This window comes from Lolium perenne, chromosome 4 (assembly GCF_019359855.2).
Source record: "Lolium perenne isolate Kyuss_39 chromosome 4, Kyuss_2.0, whole genome shotgun sequence".
Classification (NCBI taxonomy): Eukaryota; Viridiplantae; Streptophyta; class Magnoliopsida; order Poales; family Poaceae; genus Lolium; species Lolium perenne.
In genome coordinates, this window is record NC_067247.2 from 187,223,180 (window position 1) to 187,250,321 (window position 27,142).

The window sequence follows — 27,142 nt, forward strand, 5'->3', positions numbered from 1 at the left end:
GAAGAGGATGCCCAAAGATATTTTTTTTAGATAAAAGGCCAGAGGTGGCCCGACTTTAAATTAATAAAGCCAGCAAGGTTCACGCTAGCATACAAACCGCTGCGGAATACAGCTTAGCCAAGAGTGCAAAAGCATAAAACACACAAACCGGGGGCGGCACCCCACAAAGACCGCTCTAAGAGTGACTGGAGAGATTACGCCGCGGTCTTGGACTTTGACTTCTTGGTCTCACGGACTCGTAGAGCTCCCTCTCGCTTGTTAGCCGTCTGAGATCCTCCCTGTCTTCTGGTTTTACCTTGACGCTCCAGAGCTGCAAGAAGATACAAATTTTGTAGATCAGGTTAGCGGGGTTGCTTAAAACTTTCTTCTCTATGGTAAGTTTATTGCGCACGGTCCAGAGAGCCCAAGACTGAGCCAGGAAGAGGGTCCAGAGGAGTCTCCCCTGACCCTCCCAGAGAAACTAGAGAGGATGGCGTGGAACTGGGAAAAATTGGCAGGGCACCAGTTGCAACCCAAGACACTGCGCAGCGCACTCCAAGCAAATCTTGCCATCGAACAGGAAAACAGGATGTGGGATGAGTCCTCCAGGGCGCCACAGAGAGCACACGCCCCCGAAGCAGGACCGTTTCTGCCCGCCACCAAGAGACTGGAGGGGAGCATGTCAAGGATGAGCAACCAGGCAAAGATCTTGATCTTGAGCGGAACCTTGGCCTCCCACACGTCCTTGTGGTAAGCAACCGACGCCCCTTGCGAAAGTTTGAGGTACATCGACTGGACGGAGTAGAGGCCAGAGGGGGACAGATGCCAGACCACCTTGTCTTGCACTTCAGAAGCTGAGAAGGACTGGAGCTGGGAGGTGAGCAAGTTCCATTGATTCATGCCCTCTCAGTCCAAAGAACGGCGAAACCTGATGTGTGGGCCGCCCGGGGCACACACGGAGGCCACCGATTGGTTTGTGTCCTCGCAAACAGAGAATAAGTAAGGGAAGGAGTCTTTCAAAGGTTCCCGTCCTAGCCACCAATCGGACCAGAAACGAGTGCGGCGACCGTCGCCAACAGCATGCTTGGCTCCGAGCTTGAAGTAGTGCTTGATCTTGTGGATACTCTTCCAGAACTGGGAACCACCATGGCCCGAGCCTGTAAAGAGATCAGACGCATCCGGATACTTGGCCTTGATGATTTTGGACCAGATGGTGTCATCCTCGTTGTACAGCTTCCAAACCCATTTGAGGAGCAGCGCAATGTTCATTTTCCTTGTATTGAGGAGGCCCAAGCCCCGCATGGCCTTGGGCCGGCACACCGTGGGCCAGTTAACCAAGTGATACTTACGCTTTGCCCCTCTACCTTCCCAGAAGAACTTGGAGCGATGAGAGTCGAAGCGGGCGTGAATCCCCTCGTGGAGGAGAAACAGGCCCATGGCATAGATAGGCGTGTTGTCAAGGCAAGCATTGGAGAGGATAAGTCTCCCACCCGAGGTGAGTAACCTACTCATCCAAGGTTCGATACGGTCAGCCAGCTTTCTGACGAGATAGAGCCATTGCTCGAGGCGCAGCTTACGATCAGAGATGGGCAAACCAAGATAGAGGAAGGGGAAGGACCCCAGTTTGCAGTTCAACTTATTGGCGACCCTGATCTGTTCGTCTCTAGGTTGGCCCATGACTATGACTTCACTTTTGTGATAGTTGATCTTGAGACCAGACATGTCTTCGAAGCACATCAGAAGGAAATTGAGGTTGGCAATGTCTTCCTCCGCGTTTTGGATCAGGATGAGGGTGTCGTCCGCATACTGGAGGTGAGAGATGCCTCCAGGAAGTAAGTGAGGGACTACTCCATGGATGTGGCCCGCCGAGCCAGCAGCAGAGAGAATGCCGGACAGCGCCTCCCCAATGAGGTTGAACATCAGCGGCGAAAGAGGGTCCCCTTGACGCACTCCTCGTTTGTTTCTAAAATACGGACCGATAACCCCATTGATGGAAATCGCAGTCTGGCCCCCGGACACAAGCTGCAAAATCCTGTGGATGTATGATACGTCTCCAACGTATCGATAATTTCTTATGTTCCATGCTACTTTATTGATGATACCTACATGTTTTATGCATACTTTATGTCATATTTATGCATTTTCCGGCACTAACCTATTAACAAGATGCCGAAGAGCCAGTTGCTGTTTTCTGCTGTTTTTGGTTTCAGAAATCCTAGTAAGGAAATATTCTCGGAATTGGACGAAATCAACGCCCAGGGGCCTATTTTTCCACGAAGCTTCCAGAAGACCGAAGAGGAGACGAAGTGGGGCCACGAGGTGGCGACACACCAGGGCGGCGCGGCCCAAGCCCTGGCCGCGCCGGCCTGTTGTGTGGGGCCCCCGTGACGCCCCTTGACCTGCCCTTCCGCCTACTTAAAGCCTTCGTCGCGAAAACCCCAGTACCGAGAGCCACGATACGAAAAACTTTCCAGAGACGCCGCCGCCGCCAATCCCATCTCGGGGGATTCAGGAGATCGCCTCCGGTACCCTGCCGGAGAGGGGAATCATCTCTCGGAGGACTCTACACCGCCATGGTCGTCTCCGGAGTGATGTGTGAGTAGTGAAGGAGATATGCCCTAGAGGCAATAATAAAGTGGTTATTATATATCTTTATGTTTATGATAAATGTTTATATACCATGCTATAATTGTATTAACCGAAACATTGATACATGTGTGATATGTAAACAACAAAGAGTCCCTAGTATGCCTCTTAACTAGCTTGTTGATTAATGGATGATTAGTTTCATAATCATGAACATTGGATGTTATTAATAACAAGGTTATATCATTGTATGAATGATGTAATGGACACACCCAATTAAGCGTAGCATAAGGTCACGTCATTAAGTTATTTGCTATAAGCTTTCGATACATAGTTACCTAGTCCTTATGACCATGAGATCATGTAAATCATTATACCGGAAAGGTACTTTGATTACATCAAACGCCACTGCGTAAATGGGTGGTTATAAAGGTGGGATTAAGTATCCGGAAAGTATGAGTTGAGGCATATGGATCAACAGTGGGATTTGTCCATCCCGATGACGGATAGATATACTCTGGGCCCTCTCGGTGGAATGTCGTCTAATGTCTTGCAAGCATATGAATAAGTTCATAAGAGACCACATACCACGGTACGAGTAAAGAGTACTTGTCAGGAGACGAGGTTGAACAAGGTATAGAGTGATACCGATGATCAAACCTCGGACAAGTAAAATATCGCGTGACAAAGGGAATTGGTATCGTATGTGAATGGTTCATTCGATCACTAAAGTCGTCGTCGAATATGTGGGAGCCATTATGGATCTTCATATCCCGCTATTGGTTATTGGTCGGAGTGAGTACTCAACCATGTCCGCATAGTTCGCGAACCGTAGGGTGACACACTTAAAGTTGGATGTTGAAATGGTAGAACTTGAATATGGAATGGAGTTCGAATATTTGTTCGGAGTCCCGGATGAGATCCCGGACATCACGAGGAGTCCCGGAATGGTCCGGAGAATAAGATTCATATATAGGAAGTCATTTTATATGATTTAAAATGATCCGGAAGGTTCTATGGAAGGTTCTAGAAGGTTCTAGAAAAGTCCGGAAGAAACCACTAAGGAAGGCGGAGTCCCGGAGGGACTCCACCTCCATGGCCAGCCAACCCTAAAGGGGGAGGAGTCCCAAGTGGACTCCCCAAGGGGGGCCGGCCACCCCCTCACATGGAAGGGGGGAATCCCATCCCAAGTGGGATTCCCACCTTGGGTAGGTTTCCCTATCACATGGAAGGTTTTGGGTTCGGGTCTTATTCGGAGACTTGGAGTCCAACACTTGGGGCTTCCACCTATATAATGAGGGCCAAGGGGAGGGGGCCGGCCACCCCCAACAACCACCAAGGTGGCCGCACCCCTTGAGGCCGGCGCCCCCCTCTCCCAAACCCTAGCGGCTCTCTGTCCTCCACCACATCCCGCACGCTTAGCGAAACTCCGCCGGATTTCTCCACCACCACCGACACCACGCCATCGTGCTGTCGGATTCAAGAGGAGCTACTACTTTCGCTGCCCGCTGGAACGGGAGGTGGACATCGTCTTCATCAACAACCGAACGTGTGACCGAGTACGGAGGTGCTGCCCGTTCGTGGCGCCGTGATCAAGATCTTCTACGCGCTTTTGCAAGCGGCAAGTGAACGTCTACCGCAGCAACAAGAGCCTCATCTTGTAGGCTTTGGAATCTCTTCAAGGGTGAGACTCGATAATCCCCTCGTTGCTACCGTCTTCTAGATTGCATCTTGGCTTGGATTGCGTGTTCGCGGTAGGAAAATTTTTGTTTTCTATGCAACGTTATCCTACAGTGGTATCAGAGCCGTGTCTATGCATAGATGGTTGCACGAGTAGAACACAATGGTTTTGTGGGCGTTGATGCTCTTGTTATCTTTAGTTGAGTACTTTGCATCTTTGTGGCATAGTGGGATGAAGCGGCTCGGACTAACTTTACATGACCGCGTTCATGAGACTTGTTCCTCGTTCGACATGCAACTTGTATTGCATAAGAGGCTTTGCGGGTGTCTGTCTCTCCTACTATAGTGAAGATTCAATTTACTCTTCTATTGACAACATTAGTATCAACGTTGTGGTTCATGTTCGTAGGTAGATTAGATCTCTATCGAAAACCCTAAACCACGTAAAATATGCAAACCATATTAGAGACGTCTAACTTATTTTTGCAGGGTTTGGTGATGTGATATGGCCATAATGTGATGATGAATATGTATGAGATGATCATTATTGTATTGTGGCAACCGGCAGGAGCCTTATGGTTGTCTTTAAATTTCATGTTGAGTAGTATTTCAAAGTAGTTGTAATAGTTGCTACATGGAGGATGATCATGAAGACGGCGCCATTGACCTTGACGCTACGCCGACGATGATGGAGATCATGCCCGAAGATGATGGAGATCATGTCCGTGCTTTGGAGATGAAGATCAAAGGCGCAAAGACAAAAGGGCCATATCATATCACATATGAACTGCATGTGATGTTAATCCTTTTATGCATCTTATTTTGCTTAGATCGCGACGGTAGCATTATAAGATGATCCCTCACTAAAATCTCAAGATAATAAAGTGTTCATCCTTAGTAGCACCGTTGCCAAGACTTGTCGTTTCGAAGCATCTCGTGATGATCGGGTGTGATAGAATCAATAAGTGCATACAACGGGTGCAAGACAGTTTTGCACATGCGGATACTAAGGTGGCCTTGACGAGCCTAGAATGTACAGATATGGTATCGGAACACGTGATACCGAAAGGTAGAGCATGAATCATATGGTTGATATGATGAACACTTTGAGTGTTCGCCATTGAAATCACACCTTGTCTCGTGATGATCGGACTTAGGTGCGGTGGATTTGGTTCGTGTGATCACTAAGACAATGCGAGGGATATTGTTTTGAGTGGGAGTTCACCTAGATTTTTAATTATGTTGAATTAAAATTTGAACTCAATTTGTCATAAACTTAGTCTAAACTATTGCAAATATATGTTGTAGAGATGGCGTCCCCAATCAATTTTAACCAGTTCCTAGAGAAAGAAAAACTTAAGAGTAACGGTAGCAACTTCACCGACTGGTTCCGTCATGTGAGGATCTTCCTCTCTGGCGAAAATCTGCAATATGTGCTTGATGCACCGCTAGGTGACCCTCCTGCAGAAACTGAAACCGATGAAGTAAAAGCTGTTTACGAGACTCGGAAAACTCGGTACTCTCAAGTTCAGTGTGCCATCCTGTGTAGTCTGGAAGCCGATCTTCAAAAACGTTTTGAGCACCATGATCCTCATCAGTTGATGAATGAGCTGAAAGCTATATTCGAGACTCATGCGGCCGTGGAATGCTATAAAGCATCGAAACACTTCTTCAGCTGCATGATGGAAGAAGGCAGCTCCGTTAGTGAGCACATGCTCGCCATGACCGGGCATGCGAAGAAACTCAGTGACTTGGGAATAGTGATTCCTAATAGATTGGGGATTAATCGTGTTCTTTAAATCACTGCCACCAAGTTACAAGAACTTTGTGATGAACTACAATATGCAGAACATGAACAAGGAGTTACCTGAACTCTTTGGCATGCTAAAAGCTGCTGAGATTGAGATCAAGAAAGAGCACCAAGTGTTGATGGTCAACAAGACCACCAGTTTCAAGAAACAGGGCAAGTCTAAGGGAAAATTCAAGAAGGGTGGCAAGAAAGCTGCCACGCCTCCTATGAAACCTAAGAACGGCCCTAAGCCTGATGCTGAGTGCTATTACTGCAAGGAGAAGGGACACTGGAAGCGTAATTGCTCCAAGTATCTGGCTGATCTGAAGAGCGGTCTTGTCAAGAAAAAGAAAGAAGGTATATCTGATATACATGTTATAAATGTTTATCTCACTGGTTCTCGTTCTAGTACCTGGGTATTTGATACTGGTTCGGTTGCTCATATTTGTAACTCGAAACAGGAACTAAAGAATAAACGAAGACTACTGAAAGATGAAGTGACGATGTGCGTTGGAAACGGATCCAAAGTCGATGTGATCGCTGTCGGCACACTTCCTCTACATCTACCTTCGGGATTAGTTTTAAGCCTAAATAATTGTTATTTTGTACCCGCATTAGCATGAACATTATATCTGGATCTTGTTTAATGCAAGACGGTTATTCATTCAAGTCTGAGAATAATAGTTGTTCTATTTTTATGAATAATATCTTTTATGGTCGAGCACCTGAAAAGAATGGCTTATTTCTGTTAGATCTTGATAGTAGTGATACGCATATACATAACATTGATGCTAAACGAATTAAATTGAATGATAATTCTACTTATATGTGGCACTGTCGTCTTGGTCATATTGGAGTGAAACGCATGAAGAAACTCCATACTGATGGATTACTTGAATCACTTGACTTTGAGTCACTTGATAGATGCGAAGCATGTCTAATGGGAAAAATGACTAAGACTCCATTTTCTGGTATGATGGAAATCATACATACCGATGTATGCGGACCAATGAGCGTAGCATCGCGCGGTGGTTATCGTTATGTTCTAACCTTCACAGATGATCTGAGTAGATATGGGTATATCTATTTCATGAAACATAAATCCGAAACTTTCGAGAAGTTTAAGGAATTCCAAAGTGAAGTAGAAAATCAACGTAACAAGAAGATTAAATTTCTACGATCTGATCGTGGAGGTGAATATCTGAGTTATGAGTTTGGCATGCATTTAAAGAAATGCGGAATACTTTCACAAGTGACACCACCGGGAACACCACAACGAAACGGTGTGTCCGAACGTCGTAATCGAACTCTCTTAGATATGGTTCGTTCTATGATGTCTCTTACTGATTTGCCGTTATCATTTTGGAGTTATGCATTAGAGACAGCCGCATTCACTTTAAATAGAGCACCATCAAAATCCGTTGAAACGACACCGTATGAATTATGGTTTAACAAGAAACCTAAGCTGTCGTTCCTTAAAGTTTGGGGTTGCGAAGCCTATGTAAAGAAGTTATAACCGGACAAGCTAGAACCCAAAGCGGAGAAGTGCGTCTTCATAGGATACCCTAAGGAAACTATAGGGTACACTTTCTATCACAGATCCGAAGGCAAAATCTTTGTTGCTAAGAACGGAACCTTTCTTGAGAAAGAATTTCTCACTAAAGAAGTGACTGGAAGAAAAGTAGAACTCGATGAGATTGATGAATCTATACTCGTTGATCGAGTAGCGCGATCCGGAAGTTGTACCTGTACCGCCTACACCGGCAACAGAGGAAGCTAATGATAATGATCATGAAACTTCGAACGAGGAAACTACTGAACCTCGCAGATCGACAAGGGAACGTGCCACTCCTGATTGGTATGATCCTTGTCTAAATGTCATGATTGTGGATAACAATGATAAGGACCCTGCGACGTATGAAGAAGCGATGATGAGCCCTGATTCCAACAAATGGCAAGAAGCCATGAAATCCGAAATGGGATCCATGTATGATAACAAAGTATGGACTTTGGTAGACTTACCTGATAGCCGAAAGGCTGTCGAGAATAAATGGATCTTCAAAAGAAAAACAGATGCTGATGGTAATATTACTGTCTATAAAGCTCGACTTGTCGCAAAGGGTTTCCGACAAATTCAAGGAGTTGACTACGATGAGACTTTCTCACCTGTAGCGAAGCTAAAATCTGTGAGGATTTTGTTAGCAATAGCTGCATTTTTCGATTATGAGATTTGGCAGATGGATGTCAAAACGGCGTTCCTTAATGGAGACATTGAGGAAGAGTTGTATATGGTACAACCCAAAGGTTTTGTCGATCCTAAAAATGCTGACAAAGTATGCAAACTTCAGAGTTCAATCTATGGACTGAAGTAAGCATCAAGAAGTTGGAACCGACACTTTGATAAGGTGATCAAAGACTTCGGGTTTATACAGTGTCATGGAGAGGCCTGCATTTACAAGAAAGTGAGTGGGAGCTCTGTAGCATTCCTGATATTATATGTAGATGACATATTATTGATTGGGAATGATATAGAACTATTAAGCAGTGTAAAAGGTTATTTGAATAATAGTTTTTCAATGAAAGACCTTGGTGAAGCATCGTATATATTAGGCATCAAGATTTATAGAGATAGATCAAGACGCCTAATAGGGCTGTCACAGAGTACATACCTGGACAAGATTCTAAAGAAGTTTAGAATGGACGAAAGTAAGAAAGGGTTCTTACCTATGTTACCAGGTAAGGTCTTGAGTATGACTCAAGGACCGGCTACGGCAGAAGAAAGAGAAAGGATGAGTAATATCCCATATGCCTCGGCAGTAGGATCTATCATGTATGCCATGCTGTGTACTAGACCGGATATAGCACATGCGGTTAGTTTAACTAGCAGATATCAAAGTGATCCAGGAATGGAACACTGGACAGCGGTCAAGAATATCCTGAAGAACTTGAAAAGAACTAAGGATATGTTTCTTTGTTATGGAGGTGACCAAGAGCTCGTTGTAAACGGTTACACCGATGCAAGTTGGAACACTGATCCTGATGACTCTAAGTCACAGTCTGGGTACGTGTTTATATTGAATGGTGCTGCAGTAAGCTAGGCAAGCTCGAAGCAGTGCACGGTGGTGAAGTCTTCAACAGAATCAGAGTACATAGCGGCTTCAGAGGCTTCATCAGAAGCGGTATGGATGAAGAGGTTCATTGTAGAGCTCGGTGTGGTTCCTAGTGCATTGGACCCATTAATCATCTACTGTGATAACATGGGTGCCATCGCCAATGCACAAGAGCCAAGGTCACACAAGAGGCTGAAGCATATCAAGCTGCGTTACCACTCGATTCGTGAGTACATCGAAGATGGAGAAGTAAAGATTTGCAAAGTACACACTGATCTGAATGTAGCAGATCCGTTGACTAAAGCTCTCCCTAGGGCAAAGCATGACCAACACCAGAATGCCATGGGTGTTAGGTATTTTACAATGTAATCTAGATTATTGACTCTAGTGCAAGTGGGAGACTGAAGGAGATATGCCCTAGAGGCAATAATAAAGTGGTTATTATATATCTTTATGTTTATGATAAATGTTTATATACCATGCTATAATTGTATTAACCGAAACATTGATACATGTGTGATATGTAAACAACAAAGAGTCCCTAGTATGCCTCTTAACTAGCTTGTTGATTAATGGATGATTAGTTTCATAATCATGAACATTGGATGTTATTAATAACAAGGTTATATCATTGTATGAATGATGTAATGGACACACCCAATTAAGCGTAGCATAAGATCACGTCATTAAGTTATTTGCTATAAGCTTTCGATACATAGTTACCTAGTCCTTATGACCATGAGATCATGTAAATCACTTATACCGGAAAGGTACTTTGATTACATCAAACGCCACTGCGTAAATGGGTGGTTATAAAGGTGGGATTAAGTATCCGGAAAGTATGAGTTGAGGCATATGGATCAACAGTGGGATTTGTCCATCTCGATGACGGATAGATATACTCTGGGCCCTCTTGGTGGAATGTCGTCTAATGTCTTGCAAGCATATGAATAAGTTCATAAGATACCACATACCACGGTACGAGTAAAGAGTACTTGTCAGGAGACGAGGTTGAACAAGGTATAGAGTGATACCGATGATCAAACCTCGGACAAGTAAAATATCGCGTGACAAAGGGAATTGGTATCGTATGTGAATGGTTCATTCGATCACTAAAGTCATCGTTGAATATGTGGGAGCCATTATGGATCTCCAGATCCCGCTATTGGTTATTGGTCGGAGTGAGTACTCAACCATGTCTGCATAGTTCGCGAACCGTAGGGTGACACACTTAAAGTTGGATGTTGAAATGGTAGAACTTGAATATGGAATGGAGTTCGAATATTTGTTCGGAGTCCCGGATGAGATCCCGGACATCACGAGGAGTCCCGGAATGGTCCGGAGAATAAGATTCATATATAGGAAGTCATTTTATAAGATTTAAAATGATCTGGAAGGTTCTATGGAAGGTTCTAGAAGGTTCTAGAAAAGTCCGGAAGAAACCACTAAGGAAGGCGGAGTCCCGGAGGGACTCCACCTTCATGGCCGGCCAACCCTAAAGGGGGAGGAGTCCCAAGTGGACTCCCCAAGGGGGGCCGGCCACCCCCTCACATGGAAGGGGGGAATCCCACCCCAAGTGAAATTCCCACCTTGGGTAGGTTTCCCTATCACATGGAAGGTTTTGGGTTCGGGTCTTATTCGGAGACTTGGAGTCCAACACTTGGGGCTTCCACCTATATAATGAGGGCCAAGGGGAGGGGGCCGGCCACCCCCAACAACCACCAAGGTGGCCGCACCCCTTGAGGTCGGCGCCCCCTCTCCCAAACCCTAGCGGCTCTCTCTCCTCCACCACATCCCGCACGCTTAGCGAAGCTCCGCCGGATTTCTCCACCACCACCGACACCACGCCGTCGTGCTGTCAGATTCAAGAGGAGCTACTACTTCCGCTGCCCGCTGGAACGGGAGGTGGACGTCGTCTTCATCAACAACCGAACGTGTGACCGAGTACGGAGGTGCTGCCCGTTCGTGGCGCCGTGATCAAGATCTTCTACGCGCTTTTGCAAGCGGCAAGTGAACGTCTACCACAGCAACAAGAGCCTCATCTAGTAGGCTTTGGAATCTCTTCAAGGGTGAGACTCGATAATCCCCTCGTTGCTACCATCTTCTAGATTGCATCTTGGCTTGGATTGCGTGTTCGCGGTAGGAAATTTTTTGTTTTCTATGCAACGTTATCCTACAAGTAGTTCACCCCTGGACTATGGGTCCATAGCAGTAGCTAGATGGTTGTCCTCTCCTCATTGTGCTATCATTGTCGGATCTTGTGAGCTGCCAAACATGATCAAGATCATCTATCTGTAATACTATATGTTGTGTTTGTTGGGATCCGATGGATAGTGAATGCTATGTTATGTTGATTATCAATCTATCATGTGTTGTTTATGATCTTGCATGCTCTCTATTGCTAGTAGAGGCTGATGCGTGCAGTTGACACGTCCGTTGGGAACCCCAAGAGGAAGGTGTGATGCGCACAGCGGCAAGCTTCCCTCAGTAAGAAACCAAGGTTTAATCGAACCAGTAGGAGTCAAGAAGCACGTTGAAGGTTGATGGCGGCGGGATGTAGTGCGGCGCAACACCAGAGATTCCGGCGCCAACGTGGAACCTGCACAACACAACCAAAGTACTTTGCCCCAACGAAACAGCGAGGTTGTCAATCTCACCGGCTTGCTGTAACAAAGGATTAGATGTATAGTGTGGATGATGATTGTTCGCAGAAAACAGTAGAACAGTATTGCAGTAGATTGTATTTTAGTATAGAGAATTGGACCGGGGTCCACAGTTCACTAGAGGTGTCTCTCCCATAAGATAAACAGCATGTTGGGTGAACAAATTACAGTTGGGCAATTGACAAATAAAGAGGGCATGACCATGCACATACATATTATGATGAGTATTGTGAGATTTAATTGGGCATTACGACAAAGTACATAGACCGCTATCCAGCATGCATCTATGCCTAAAAAGTCCACCTTCAGGTTATCATCCGAACCCCCTCCAGTATTAAGTTGCTAACAACAGACAATTGCATTAAGTATTGCGCGTAATGTAATCAGTAACTACATCCTCGAACATAGCACCAATGTTTTATCCCTAGTGGCAACAGCACATCCATAATCTTAGAGGTTTCTGTCACTCCCCCAGATTCACGGAGACATGAACCCACTATCGAGCATAAATACTCCCTCTTGAAGTTACAAGCATCTACTTGGCCAGAGCATCTACTAGTAACGGAGAGCATGCAAGATCATAAACAACACATAGACATGAATTGATAATCAACATAACATAGTATTCTCTATTCATCGGATCCCAACAAACGCAACATATAGAATTACAGATAGATGATCTTGATCATGTTAGGTAGCTCACAAGACCCGACAATTAAGCACAATGGGGAGAAGACAACCATCTAGCTACTGCTATGGACCCATAGTCCAGGGGTGAACTACTCACTCATCACTCCGGAGGCGACCATGGCGGCGTAGAGTCCTCCGGGAGATGAATCCCCTCTCCGGCAGGGTGCCGGAGGCGATCTCCTGAATCCCCCGAGATGGGATTGGCGGCGGCGGCGTCTCTGGAAGGTTTTCCGTATCGTGGCTCTCAGTACTGGGGGTTTCGCGACGGAGGCTTTAAGTAGGCGGAAGGGCAGGTAAATAGGCGGCACGAGGGGCCCACACCATAGGTCGGCGCGGCCAGGGCCTGGGCCACGCCACCCTAGGGTGTGGCCGCCTCGTGGCCCCACTTCGTCTCCTCTTCGGTCTTCCGAAAGCTTCGTGGCAAAATAGGACCCTGGGCGTTGATTTCGTCCAATTCCGAGAATATTTCCTTACTAGGATTTTTGAAACCAAAAACAGCAGAAAACAGCAACTGGCACTTCGGCATCTTGTTAATAGGTTAGTTCCAGAAAATGCACGAATATGACATAAAGTGTGCATTAAACATGTAGATATCATCAATAATGTGGCATGGAACATAAGAAATTATCGATACGTCGGAGACGTATCAGCATCCCCAAGCTTAGTTCTGCTCGTCCCGAGCAGGTAAAACGATAACAAGGATAATTTCTGGAGTGACATGCCATCATAACCTTGATCATACTATTTGTAAAGCATATGTAGTGAATGCAGCGATCAAAACAATGTAAATGACATGAGTAAACAAGTGAATCATATAGCAAAGACTTTTCATGAATAGTACTTCAAGACAAGCATCAATAAGTCTTGCATAAGAGTTAACTCATAAAGCAATAAATCAAAGTAAAGGTATTGAAGCAACACAAAGGAAGATTAAGTTTCAGCGGTTGCTTTCAACTTATAACATGTATATCTCATGGATAATTGTCAACATAGAGTAATATAATAAGTGCAATATGCAAGTATGTAGGAATCAATGCACAGTTCACACAAGTGTTTGCTTCTTGAGGTGGAGAGAAATAGGTGAACTGACTCAACATAAAAGTAAAAGAATGGTCTTCCATAGAGGAAAAGCATCGATTGCTATATTTGTGCTAGAGCTTTGATTTTGAAAACATGAAACAATTTTGTCAACGGTAGTAATAAAGCATATGTATTATGTAAATTATATCTTACAAGTTGCAAGCCTCATGCATAGTATACTAATAGTGCCCGCACCTTGTCCTAATTAGCTTGGACTACCGGATCATCGCAATACACATGTTTTAACCAAGTGTCACAATGGGGTACCTCCATGCCGCCTGTACAAAGGTCTAAGGAGAAAGCTCGCATTTTGGATTTCTCGCTTTTGATTATTCTCAACTTAGACATCCATACCGGGACAACATGGACAACAGATAATGGACTCCTCTTTAATGCATAAGCATGTGGCAACAATTATTATTCTCATATGAGATTGAGGATATATGTCCAAAACTGAAACTTCCACCATGAATCATGGCTTTAGTTAGCGGCCCAATGTTCTTCTCTAACAATATGCATGCTCAAACCATTCAACTCAGTGTAGATCGCCCTTACTTCAGACAAGACGAACATGCATAGCAACTCACATGAAATTCAACAATGAAGAGTTGATGGCGTCCCCAGTAAACATGGTTATCGCACAACAAGCAACTTAATAAGAGATAAAGTGCATAATTACATATTCAATACCACAATAGTTTTTAAGCTATTTGTCCCATGAGCTATATATTGTAAAGGTGAAGAATGGAAATTTAAAGGTAGCACTCAAGCAATTTACTTTGGAATGGCGGAGAAATACCATGTAGTAGGTAGGTATGGTGGACACAAATGGCATAGTGGTTGGCTCAAGTATTTTGGATGCATGAGAGGTATTCCCTCTCGATACAAGGTTTAGGCTAGCAAGGCTTATTTGAAACAAACACAAGGATGAACGGTGCAGCAAAACTCACATAAAAGACATATTGTAAACATTATAAGACTCTACACCGTCTTCCTTGTTGTTCAAACTCAATACTAGAAATTATCTAGACCTTAGAGAAACCAAATATGCAAACCAAATTTTAGCATGCTCTATGTATTTCTTCATTAATGGGTGCAAAGTATATTATGCAAGAGCTTAAACATGAGCACAACAATTGCCAAGTATCACATTATCCAAGACATTATAGCAATTTACTACATGTAGCATTTTCCAATTCCAACCATATAACAATTTAACGAAGAAGAAACTTCGCCATGAATACTATGAGTAAAGCCTAAGGACATACTTGTCCATATGCTACAGCGGAGCGTGTCTCTCTCCCACAAAGTGAATGCTAGGATCCATTTTATTCAAACAAAACAAAAAACAAAAACAAACCGACGCTCCAAGAAAAGCACATAAGATGTGATGGAATAAAAATATAGTTTCAGGGGAGGAACCTGATAATGTTGTCGATGAAGAAGGGATGCCTTGGGCATCCCCAAGCTTAGACGCTTGAGTCTTCTTAGAATATGCAGGGGTGAACCACCGGGGAATCCCTAAGCTTAGAGCTTTCACTCTCCTTGATCATGTTGTATCATACTCCTCTCTTGATCCTTGAAAACTTCCTCCACACCAAACTTAGAACAACTCATTAGAGGGTTAGTGGACAATAAAAATTAACATGTTCAGAGGTGACACAATCATTCTTAACACTTCTGGACATTGCATAAAGCTACTGGACATTAATGGATCAAAGAAATTCATCCAACATAGCAAAAGAGGCAATGCGAAATAAAAGGCAGAATCTGTCAAAACAGAACAGTTCGTATTGACGAATTTTATTGAGGCACCAGACTTGCTCAAATGAAAATGCTCAAATTGAATGAAAGTTGCGTACATATCTGAGGATCACTCACGTAAATTGGCATAATTTTCTGAGTTACCTACAGAGAAAACAGCCCAGATTCATGACAGCAAAGAAATCTGTTTCTGCGCAGTAATCCAAATCTAGTATGAACTTTACTATCAACGACTTTACTTGGCACAATAAAACACTAAACTAAGATAAGGAGAGGTTGCTACAGTAGTAAACAACTTCCAAGACACAAAATAAAAACAAAGTACTGTAGTAAAAACCATGGGTTGTCTCCCATAAGCGCTTTTCTTTAACGTCTTTCAGCTAGGCGCAGAAAGTGTGTATCAAGTATTATCAAGAAACGAAGTGTTGTTATCACAAGCTCCCCCATCCGTAGTGGTACTAAGGGCTTTGTCAATTTTAGGCCTATAATAATATTTCTTTGGTTTAGGTACTTTAGAGACATACATAAACTTTTGCTCCTTACCCACATAAGCTTTCTCCTTATATTTAAGAGAAGAAAATGTTGAACCCAAGGTTCCCATAGCTTTTTCAAGTTCGTCAATCCTATTGATTTGATCATCATGGATAGAACAAGTTCCTAGGATACTAATTCTTTCATCAATTTCTCCTAAGGATTTATCAAGTTCATCAGTTTTATCAAGTAACATCTCCAATTTAGCTTCAATACTTGGAAAAATTTTCTCTATGGTTTCCAATTTTTTCATAACATCTTCAAGAGAGATTTCAGTTTTAACTTCATCGACAGGAGGTATTCCAAATAGACTCTCAATAATGCAGCTAGCTTCTAATGCAGGAGTACTTAGGAAGTTACCTTTCGCGAGACTATCAAGAACATACCTATTCCAGCTAGAGATACCAACATAAAAATTCCTGAGTAAGATAGTGGTGGAGTGTTTCTTAGTGCACCTATTATGGGCATCACTAATTCTATACCAAGCATCTCTTAAACATTCTCCCCCTCGTTGCTTAAACGTACGAACTTCAACTTCAGGATTACTCATTTTAGCAGTAGTAAATAAAGCAAACTAGATAAAGTAAATGCAAGTAACTAATTTTTTTTGGGTTTTTGATATAGCAAACAAGATAGCAAATAAAGTAAAACTAGCAACTAATTTTTTTGTATTTTGGTTTAGTGCAGCAAACAAAGTAGTAAATAAAACTAAGCAAGACAAAAATAAAGTAAAGAGATTGGGAAGTGGAGACTCCCCTTGCAGCGTGTCTTGATCTCCCCGGCAACGACACCAGAAATTTGCTTGATGCGTGCAGTTGACACGTCCGTTGGGAACCCCAAGAGGAAGGTGTGATGCGCACAGCGGCAAGTTTCCCTCAGTAAGAAACCAAGGTTTAATCGAACCAGTAGGAGTCAAGAAGCACGTTGAAGGTTGATGGCGGCGGGATGTAGTGCGGCGCAACACCAGAGATTCCGGCGCCAACGTGGAACCTGCACAACACAATCAAAGTACTTTGCCCCAACGAAACAGCGAGGTTGTCAATCTCATCGGCTTGCTGTAACAAAGGATTAGATGTATAGTGTGGATGATGATTGTTCGCAGAAAACAGTAGAACAGTATTGCAGTAGATTGTATTTCAGTATAGAGAATTGGACCGGGGTCCACAGTTCACTAGAGGTGTCTCTCCCATAAGATAAACAGCATGTTGGGTGAACAAATTACAGTTGGGCAATTGAAAAATAAAGAGGGCATGACCATGCACATACATATTATGATGAGTATTGTGAGATTTAATTGGGCATTACGACAAAGTACATAGACCGCTATCCAGCATGCATCTATGCCTAAAAAGTCCACCTTCAGGTTATCATCCGAACCCCCTCCAGTATTAAGTTGCTAACAACAGACAATTGCATTAAGTATTGCACGTAATGTAATCAGTAACTACATCCTCGAACATAGCACCAATGTTTTATCCCTAGTGGCAACAGCACATCCATAATCTTAGAGGTTTCTGTTACTCCCCCAGATTCACGGAGACATGAACCCACTATCGAGCATAAATACTCCCTCTTGGAGTTACAAGCATCTACTTGGCCAGAGCATCTACTAGTAACGGAGAGCATGCAAGATCATAAACAATACATAGACATGAATTGATAATCAACATAACATAGTATTCTCTATTCATCGGATCCCAACAAACGCAACATATAGAATTATAGATAGATGATCTTAATCATGTTAGGCAGCTCACAAGACCCGACAATTAAGCACAATGGGGAGAAGACAACCATCTAGCTACTGCTATGGACCCATAGTCCAGGGGTGAACTACTCACTCATCACTCCGGAGGCGACCATGGCGGCGTAGAGTCCTCCGGGAGATGAATCCCCTCTCCGGCAGGGTGCCGGAGGCGATCTCCTGAATCCCCCGAGATGGGATTGGCGGCGGCGGCGTCTCTGGAAGGTTTTCCGTATCGTGGCTCTCGGTACTGGGGGTTTCGCGACGGAGGCTTTAAGTAGGCGGAAGGGCAGGTAAAGAGGCGGCACGAGGGGCCCACACCATAGGTCGGCGCGGCCAGGGCCTGGGCCGCGCCGCCCTAGGGTGTGGCCGCCTCGTGGCCCCACTTCGTCTCCTCTTCGGTCTTCCGGAAGCTTCGTGGCAAAATAGGACCCTGGGCGTTGATTTCGTCCAATTCCGAGAATATTTCCTTACTAGGATTTCTGAAACCAAAAACAGCTGACAGCGGCACTTCGGCATCTTGTTAATAGGTTAGTTCCAGAAAATGCATGAATATGACATAAAGTGTGCATAAAACATGTAGATATCATCAATAATGTGGCATGGAACATAAGAAATTATCGATACGTCGGAGACGTATCAGAGGCTCTGTCCAAGTTTTTGCTTGTAACTCCAAGAGGGAGTATTTATGCTCGATAGTGGGTTCATGCCTCCATTAAATCTGGGACAGTGACAGAAAGTTCTAAGGTTGTGAATGTGCTGTTGCCACTAGGGATAAAACATCGATGCTATGTCCGAGGATGTAGTTGTCGGTTACATACGCACCATACTTAATGCAATTGTCTGCTGTTTACAACTTAATACTGGAAGGGGTTCGGATGATAACCTGAAGGTGGACTTTTTAGGCATAGATGCATGCTGCATAGCGGTCTATGTACTTTGTCGTAATGCCCAATTAAATCTCACAATACTCTTCATATCATGTATGTGCATTGTCATGCCCTCATTATTTGTCAATTTCCCAACTGTAATTTGTTCACCCAACATGCTAATTCTTATGGGAGAGACACCTCTAGTGAACTGTGGACCCCGGTCCTATTCTTTACATCTGAAATACAATCTACTGCAATTGTTCTTTACTGTTTTCTGCAAACATCATCATCCACACTATACATCTAATCCTTTGTTACAGCAAGCCGGTGAGATTGACAACCTCACTGTTACGTTGGGGCAAAGTACTTTGGTTGTGTTGTGCAGGTTCCACGTTGGCGCCGGAATCCCTGGTGTTGCGCCGCACTACATCCCGCCGCCATCAACTTTCAACGTGCTTCTTGGCTCCTACTGGTTCAATAAACCTTGGTTTCTTACTGAGCGAAAACTTGCCGCTGTACGCATCACACCTTCCTCTTGGGGTTCCCAACGGACGCATGCTGTACGCGTATCAAGCTAGATTTTCTGGCGCCGTTGCCGGGGAGATCAAGACACGCTGCAAGGGGAGTCTCCACTTCCAATCTCTTTACTTTGTTTTTGTCTTGCTTTATTTTATTTAGTATTTTGTTTGCTGCATTATATCAAAACACAAAAAAAAATTAGTTGCTAGCTTTACTTTATTGTTTGCAATCTCTATATTAAAAACACAAAAAAATTAGTTACTTGCATTTTACTTTTGTTACCATGTCTAGTTCAGCACCTGTTACTTCTTCACCTGAGGAATTAGTCTTCACTTTCAAACAAGGGGATGAGGAGAGTTTTAAAGATGCTTGGTCCAGAATTTTTGATTCTTATCGTAAAGCTGAACCTCAAATGACTCTAAGTTTGCTTCTTAGTAACTTTTATTTTGAGCTTATGATTCGCTATAGATATGCCTTGGATGCTGTAGTGGGAGGAGATTTCCTTCATTGCAATGGGGATCAAGCTTTTAATGCTATAGAGAAGTTGGTTGCATCACATGATTCAGCTAATAACTTTGATTCAGCCCTTATTAGCATTTATAATAGATTAAACACTCTTGAGACAAGTGCATCTCGCTTGAACGAAAATTATAGCTATGTTCGTAACCGTCTTGATCAAGTTTTAGTGAACTCTGAACCTTCATTATGGGACCCTACTATTAAAATTGTTATCTGTGGTAAAACTTTTCATGATGATTGTGATATTATGTCTGAATTTTGCCTTATGCCTAAGAGTATTCATGAATCTTTGACACTTTTGGGACTCGTTGAAGGGGGAGAAGGAATAGCTCTTATTGATAACTCTGTTATAATTCCTAAGGGAATAGCCGCAGGTGTGCATACCACCATTCTTGGAAGAACAATATCCATTGATTATCTTGTTATTGAATGTGTAGGAACAGGACAAATCACACTCGGAAGATCCCTGCTGAAACTATTGGGAGCAGTCATAGATGTGGGAGAAGGCACCCTAAAATTCACCTCTACACCAGGGGGTAGACATGTATTCCCTAAATCAAAGAGTAAGAAAAAGAACAAGAAAGTTAGGTGTAAAGCCCAAGGTAATGGTAATGCATCATCTCTTGATAATACTTGATACACACTTTCTGCGCCTAGCTGAAAGGCATTAAAGAAAAGCGCTTATGGGAGACAACCCATGATTTTACTACAGTACCTTTGTTTTATATTTGAGTCTTGGAAGTTGTTACTACTGTAGCAACCTCTCCTTATCTTAGTTTTGTTGCATTGTTGTGCCAAGTAAAGACTTTGATAGTAAGGTTCATACTAGATTTGGATTACTGCGCAGAAACAGATTTCTTGCTGTCACGAATCTGGGCCTAATCCTCTGTAGGTAACTCAGAAAATTATGCCAATTTACGTGAGTGATCCTCAGATACGTACACAACTTTCATTCAATTTGAGAATTTTCATTTGAGCAAGTCTGGTGCCTGTTAGAAATTCATCTTTACGAACTGTTCTGTTTTGACAGATTCTGCCTTTTATTTCGCATTGCCTGTTTTGCTATGCTTGATGGATTTCTTTGTTCCATTCACTTTCAGTAGCTTTGTGCAATGTCCAGAAGTGTTAAGAATGATTATGTCACCTCTGAACATGTAAATTTTGATTGTGCACTAACCCTCTAATGAGTTGTTTTGAGTTTGGTGTGGAGGAAGTTTTCAAGGATCAAGAGAGGAGGATGATACAATATGATCAAGGAGAGTGAAAGCTCTAAGCTTGGGGATGCCCCGGTGGTTCATCCCTGCATATTTCAAGAAGACTCAAGCATCTAATCTTGGGGATGCCCAAGGCATCCCCTTCTTCATCGACAACATTATCAGGTTCCTCTAGTGAAACTATATTTTTATTCCATCACATCTTATGTACTTTGCTTGGAGCGTCTGTTTGTTTTTTGTTTTTGTTTTGTTTGAATAAAATGGATCCTAGCATTCATCTTGTGGGAGAGAGACACGCTCCGCTGTTGCATATGGACAAATATGTCCTTGGCTTTACTCATAATGTTCATGGCGAAGGATAATCTGCTTCGTTAATTGTTATATGGTTGGAAACGGAAAATGCTACATGTGGTAATTGGTAAAATGTCTTGGATAATTTGACACTTGGCAATTGTTATAGATCATGTTTAAGCTCTTGCATCATATACTTTGCACCTATTAGTGAAGAAATACATAGAGCTTGTTTAAATTTGGTTTGCACGATTGGTCTCTCTAAAGTCTAGATATTTTCTAGTAAAGGTTTGAGCAACAAGGATGACAGTGTAGAGTCTTATAATGCTTGCAATATGTTTTTATGTGAGTTTTGCTGTACCGGTTCATGCTTGTGTTTGCTTCAAATAACCTTGCTAGCCTAAGCCTTGTATTGAGAAGGATTACTTCTCATGCATCCAAATCCTTGAGCCAATAACTATGCCATTTGTGTCCACCATACCTACCTACTACATGGTATTTCTCCGCCATTCCAAAGTAAATTGCTTGAGTGCTACCTTTAAATTTCCATCCTTTGCCTTTGCAATATATAGCTCATGGGACAAATAGCTTAAAAACTATTGTGGTATTGAATATGTACTTATGCATTTTATTTCTTATTAAGTTGCTTGCTGTGCGATAACCATGTTCCTGGGGACGCCATCAACTACTCTTTGTTGAATATCATGTGAGTTGCTATGCATGTTCATCTTGTCTGAAGTAAGGGCGATTTACCATGAGTTGAAAGGTTTGAGCATGCATATTGTTAGAGAAGAACATTGGGCCGCTAACTAAAGCCATGATTCATGGTGGAAGTTTCAGTTTTGGACAACAATCCTCAAATCTCTAATGAGAAAATTAATTGTTGTTGAATGCTTAAGCATTAAAGAGGAGTCCATTATCTATTGTCTATGTTGTCCCGGTATGGATGTCTAAGTTGAGAATAATCAAAAGCGAGAAATCCAATGCGAGCTTTCTCCTTAGAGCTTTGTACAGGCGGCATAGAGGTACCCCTTTGTGACACTTTGTTAAAACATATGTATTGCGGTGATAATCCAGGTAATCCGAGCTAATTAGAACAAGGTGCGGGCACTATTGGTATACTATGCATGAGGCTTGCAACTTGTAGGATATAATTTACATAACACATATGCTTTATTACTACCATTGACAAAATTGTTTCTTGTTTTCAAAATAAAAGCTCTAGCACAAATATAGCAATCGATGCTTTCCTCTTTGAAGGGCCTTTCTTTTACTTTTATGTTGAGTCAGTCTACCTATTTCCTCCCACCTCAAGAAGCAAATACTTGTGTTAACTGTGCATTGATTCTTACATGCTTGCATATTTGCATTCATCATACTACTTTATGTTGACACCTATCCATGAGATATACATATTACAAGTTGAAAGCAACCGCTGAAACTTAATCTTCCTTTTTGTTGCTTCAATACCTTTACTATAAATTTATTGCTTTATGAGTTAACTCTTATGCAAGACTTATTGATGCTTGTCTTGAAAGTAATATTCATGAAAAGTCTTTGCTGTATGATTCAGTTGTTTACTCATTGTCTTTACCATTGTCTTGGATCGCTGCATTCATTACATATGCTTACAATAGTATGATCAAGATTATGATGGCATGTCACTCCAGAAATTATCTTTGTTATCGTTTACCTACTTGGGACGAGTAGGAACTAAGCTTGGGGATGCTGATACGTCTCCAACGTATCGATAATTTCTTATGTTCCATGCTACTTTATTGATGATACCTACATGTTTTATGCATACTTTATGTCATATTTATGCATTTTCCGGCACTAACCTATTAACAAGATGCCGAAGAGCCAGTTGTTGTTTTCTGCTGTTTTTGGTTTCAGAAATCCTAGTAAGGAAATATTATCGGAATTGGACGAAATCAACGCCCAGGGGCCTATTTTTCACGAAGCTTCCAGAAGACCGAAGAGGAGACGAAGTGGGGCCACGAGGTGGCGACACACCAGGGCGGCGCGGCCCAAGCCCTGGCCGCGCCGGCCTGTTGTGTGGGGGCCCCGTGACGCCCCTTGACCTGCCCTTCCGCCTACTTAAAGCCTTTGTCGCGAAACCCCCAGTACCGAGAGCCACGATACGGAAAACTTTCCAGAGACGCCGCCGCCGCCAATCCCATCTCGGGGGATTCAGGAGATCGCCTCCGGCACCCTGCCGGAGAGGGGAATCATCTCCCGGAGGACTCTACACCGCCATGGTCGCCTCCGGAGTGATGTGTGAGTAGTTCACCCCTGGACTATGGGTCCATAGCAGTAGCAAGATGGTTGTCTTCTCCTCATTGTGCTATCATTGTCGGATCTTGTGAGCTGCCTAACATGATCAAGATCATCTATCTGTAATACTATATGTTGTGTTTGTTGGGATCCGATGGATAGTGAATGCTTTGTTATGTTGATTATAAATCTATCATGTGTTGTTTATGATCTTGCATGCTCTCCGTTGCTAGTAGAGGCTCTGGCCAAGTTTTTGCTTGTAACTCCAAGAGGGAGTATTTATGCTCGATAGTGGGTTCATGCCTCCATTAAATCTGGGACAGTGACAGAAAGTTCTAAGGTTGTGGATGTGCTGTTGCCACTAGGGATAAAACATCGATGCTATGTCCGAGGATGTAGTTGTCGGTTACATTACGCACCATACTTAATGCAATTGTCTGTTGTTTATAACTTAATACTGGAAGGGGTTCGGATGATAACCTGAAGGTGGACTTTCTAGGCATAGATGCATGCTGGATAGCGGTCTATGTACTTTGTCGTAATGCCCAATTAAATCTCACAATACTCTTCATATCATGTATGTGCATTGTCATGCCCTCATTATTTGTCAATTGCCCAACTGTAATTTGTTCACCCAACATGCTAATTCTTATGGGAGAGACACCTCTAGTGAACTGTGGACCCCGGTCCTATTCTTTACATCTGAAATACAATCTACTGCAATTGTTCTTTACTGTTTTCTGCAAACATCATCATCCACACTATACATCTAATCCTTTGTTACAGCAAGCCGGTGAGATTGACAACCTCACTGTTACGTTGGGGCAAAGTACTTTGGTTGTGTTGTGCAGGTTCCACGTTGGCGCCGGAATCCCTGGTGTTGCGCCGCACTACATCCCGCCGCCATCAACCTTCAACGTGCTTCTTGGCTCCTACTGGTTCGATAAACCTTGGTTTCTTACTGAGGGAAAACTTGCCGCTGTACACATCACACCTTCCTCTTGGGGTTTCCAACGGACGCGTGTTGTACGCGTATCAATGTAACCCTGGTTGAAGCCTTTGGCGCGGAGTACTTCCTCTAGGAAGCCCCAGTTGACCCTGTCGTAAGCTTTCTCGAAGTCTAGCTTTAACAAAATCCCTCCTAACTTCTTGACCCGCAGCTCATGGACAATCTCGATGAGGGCAAGCGGGCCTTCCAGGATATTCCTTCCCCGAATGAAGGTTGTCTGGAAAGGGCTCGTGATTTTGTTGGCGACGGGATCAAGGCGGGAAGCATAGGCTTTGGAGATTATCTTGAACACCACATTGATGAGAGCAATTGGGTAGAACTGGGACACCAAGTCAGCGCCAGGGACTTTGGGGATAAGCGCGAGGATCCCGAAGTTGAGTCTTGAGATGTCAATGCGCCCCAGCACAAAGTCGTTTAGGATGTGGAGGACTCCAAGCTTGAGCCAAGGCCACATGTGCTTGAAGAAGATTGGAGGGAAACCGTCTGGGCCCGGGGCCGTGTTGGATTTCATGTCCGCCACAATGTCCTCGAGCTCCTTCTCCGAGAAGGTTAACATGAGCTGCTCATTGTCCGCGTCAGACACCTTGGCCGCCTCGCCCCAAGTATTTGGGGCCACGAAGCACACCCTCTGAGAGGAAGAGCCCAACAGCTCGTGATAGAAGTTGTAGATCACTTGTTGGATGATGTTGGGGTCCGAGGTAGGGCCTGAAGGGGTGACAATAGTGGAGATGGTGCACTTGCGTCTCCTGCCGTTGGCGACGGCATGAAAGTAGGCTGTGTTGGCGTCCCCCTGGAGAGCCCACTTTGTCCTACCCCTTTGTTGCCAGTAATCCTCTTCCTCGCGAACGATGTGGAGGAGTTGATCTTCAAGGGTATACCGTTCAGCCCATTCCTCTTCATCCAGACCAAGGGAGTCCGCTCTAGCATCCAGCTGCTCAATCTGGGCAAGGAGCGCCGATTTTTCTCTTCTCGTAGCCGCTCCCTGATTACGGCTCCAGCCACAGAGGTACTGTCTGAGCCCCGAGTTCATGTGGTGCCACCAATCGATGATGTCTCTACCCCTTGCGCGGGCGGCCAGGTCGATCCAGAGCTGGGAAAGCATGGGGCAGAAGTCGGGTCTCTCAAACCACTCAGATTCGAAGAAGAACCGGTTTGTGCGAGGCGGGAGCCCGTCTCCGGAGTCAAACACCGGAGGAGTATGGTCAGAACCAAGTGTGGTTTCAGCCACGAGGGAGCACAGCGGGAAGAACTCTTCAAGCTCAGGTGAGATGAACACCCTGTCTAACACCGAGCGGACCGGGCTAAGCTGCCGGTTCGTCCAGGTATACCTCGCCCAAGTGCGAGGTATTTCACGAAGGGCCCAAGAGGCCACATGGTCATTGAAGAGGTCGATAAGGGGCCAGCTAAGATTGTTATTGTTCTTGTCTTCAGTAGAGCGGATGAGATTGAAGTCTCCCCCTAGTAATCAGAGGGCGCGTGGCGCGGGCAACCTTAGCAGAAATCTCCTCCAGGAAGGCGCGGGATCTGCTGTGATCAGCGGGACCGTAGATGGCCACCACCTCAAAGATACGCTTGGACGCCCTGTGAAGGATGGACATGCTTATGAAGAATTGGCCTATGTCAATTTCTCCCACCTCGAAGGAGCTATCCTTGACGCCAATGAGCATTCCCCCCGAGTGCCCATTGGCCGGGAGCCAATGCCAGAAAAACTTGTCCCTTGCTTCAAGGCTGCGGAGTTCAGAATCAGTGAAATCTTGCTTAATCGTTTCTTGGAGGAGAACTACATCGATCTTGTGCTCGCGGAGGTAGTCTTTGAGAAGGGTACGGCGCCCCCTGCGCCCGAACCCTCTGATGTTCCAAATGAGACACTTCATTGGGAAACCAAGGATAAAGCACGTGCTCGGCGGGTGAGGGGTCTCGAGCTCACGATGGGCTGCTTCTTCTTCTTGTACGCCCTAGGCTTTTTCTTGGGGACAGGTTTCCGGACTGACCCCGTAACAGAGTCACCGTTCTCCTCAAGCACAGGCCCTTCCTATGCTGAGGCAGCATTCCTCTCCGCAGCCACTTTCTCCTTGGCGGCCTCTTGGTCAGCCCTGAATCTGGACGCCGCCAAGTCCGCTTGTGCCAGTTCTTTAGCTTGGATAAGGGAGATGATATCCTCGGGCGCCCCCGCCGCGGAGGGGAAAATGACGCAACTGTCATGGGCCACTTTCAGAAGATTTTGCGCTGGAACGTCTTAGAAAGCAGTGAAGGCAGAGAGGGAGGGAGGAGAGGTAAGGTGGGTACCTGGAGTGCTTGAGGAGGGCGCGTCTTTGTCGTTGGCGAGGCGCATCGCCCGGTCCAGCACCGAACCCTCCGTGCAGCCCGCTCCCCTTGCGCTCTTGCGATGAGCCTCCGAAGGAGTAGCGCTCCTGCTTCTAGGGGCCCGGGTGACTGGAGCTCCCATCGCAGGGATAGGATCTTCTTCTGCCAGCGGGACGACGGTGGAGTTGACCTGGATGGCCGTCGCTTGATGTAGGCCCAAGGCAGCAGGAGAGTCTTCTTTCTCTTCCACAACCGGCTCGAACTGGAGGTGAGTTGCCAAAACCTTGGCCGGAATCTTGGAGGGACGGTCCTGGTTACTTTTGCTTCTCTTTTCCCGCGCGCGGATCTCCTCCAAAGTGTCCGAGGTCGCCGAGGGCGGGCTCTGCCACCCAATAGCCCGCCTGTCCTCTTCGCCAAGATTCGGAGCTTTCCCAGGTGTCACATATGGCGTATTGTCCTTGTTCGAGTCACCAGGGGACAGGACAGAGGGCGAGAGGCACTCGGTTTCCTCCAAGGGAGGG

General features: G+C 44.5%; 1 protein-coding gene across 1 annotated transcript; it reads right to left on the bottom strand.

Annotated features, from left to right (window-relative positions):
- Window positions 1-1,898: 1,898 nt before the first annotated feature.
- LOC139839230 (uncharacterized) lies at window positions 1,899-26,191 on the bottom strand. The gene is made up of 3 exons (XM_071829281.1): window positions 25,808-26,191; window positions 24,339-25,623; window positions 1,899-1,942 (listed from the first exon to the last, which is right to left on the bottom strand). The coding sequence occupies exons 1-3, from the start codon at window positions 26,189-26,191 to the stop codon at window positions 1,899-1,901; spliced, it is 1,713 nt and encodes a 570-aa protein (XP_071685382.1).
- Between the last annotated feature and the right edge of the window lie 951 nt (window positions 26,192-27,142).

What these genes read in the sequence shown, in the direction of transcription:
- LOC139839230 (XM_071829281.1), bottom strand. Translation starts at nt 26,191, where the DNA reads ATGAAGTGTCTCATTTGGAACATCAGAGGGTTCGGGCGCAGGGGGCGC. An exon ending in TGGAGGAGATTTCTGCTAAG is followed by an intron (nt 25,624 to 25,807) that starts GTTGCCCGCGCC and finishes ACGAACCGGCAG; the next exon opens with CTTAGCCCGGTCCGCTCGGT. An exon ending in CCAGGGTTACATTGATACGC is followed by an intron (nt 1,943 to 24,338) that starts GTACAACACGCG and finishes TCCGTATTTTAG; the next exon opens with AAACAAACGAGGAGTGCGTC.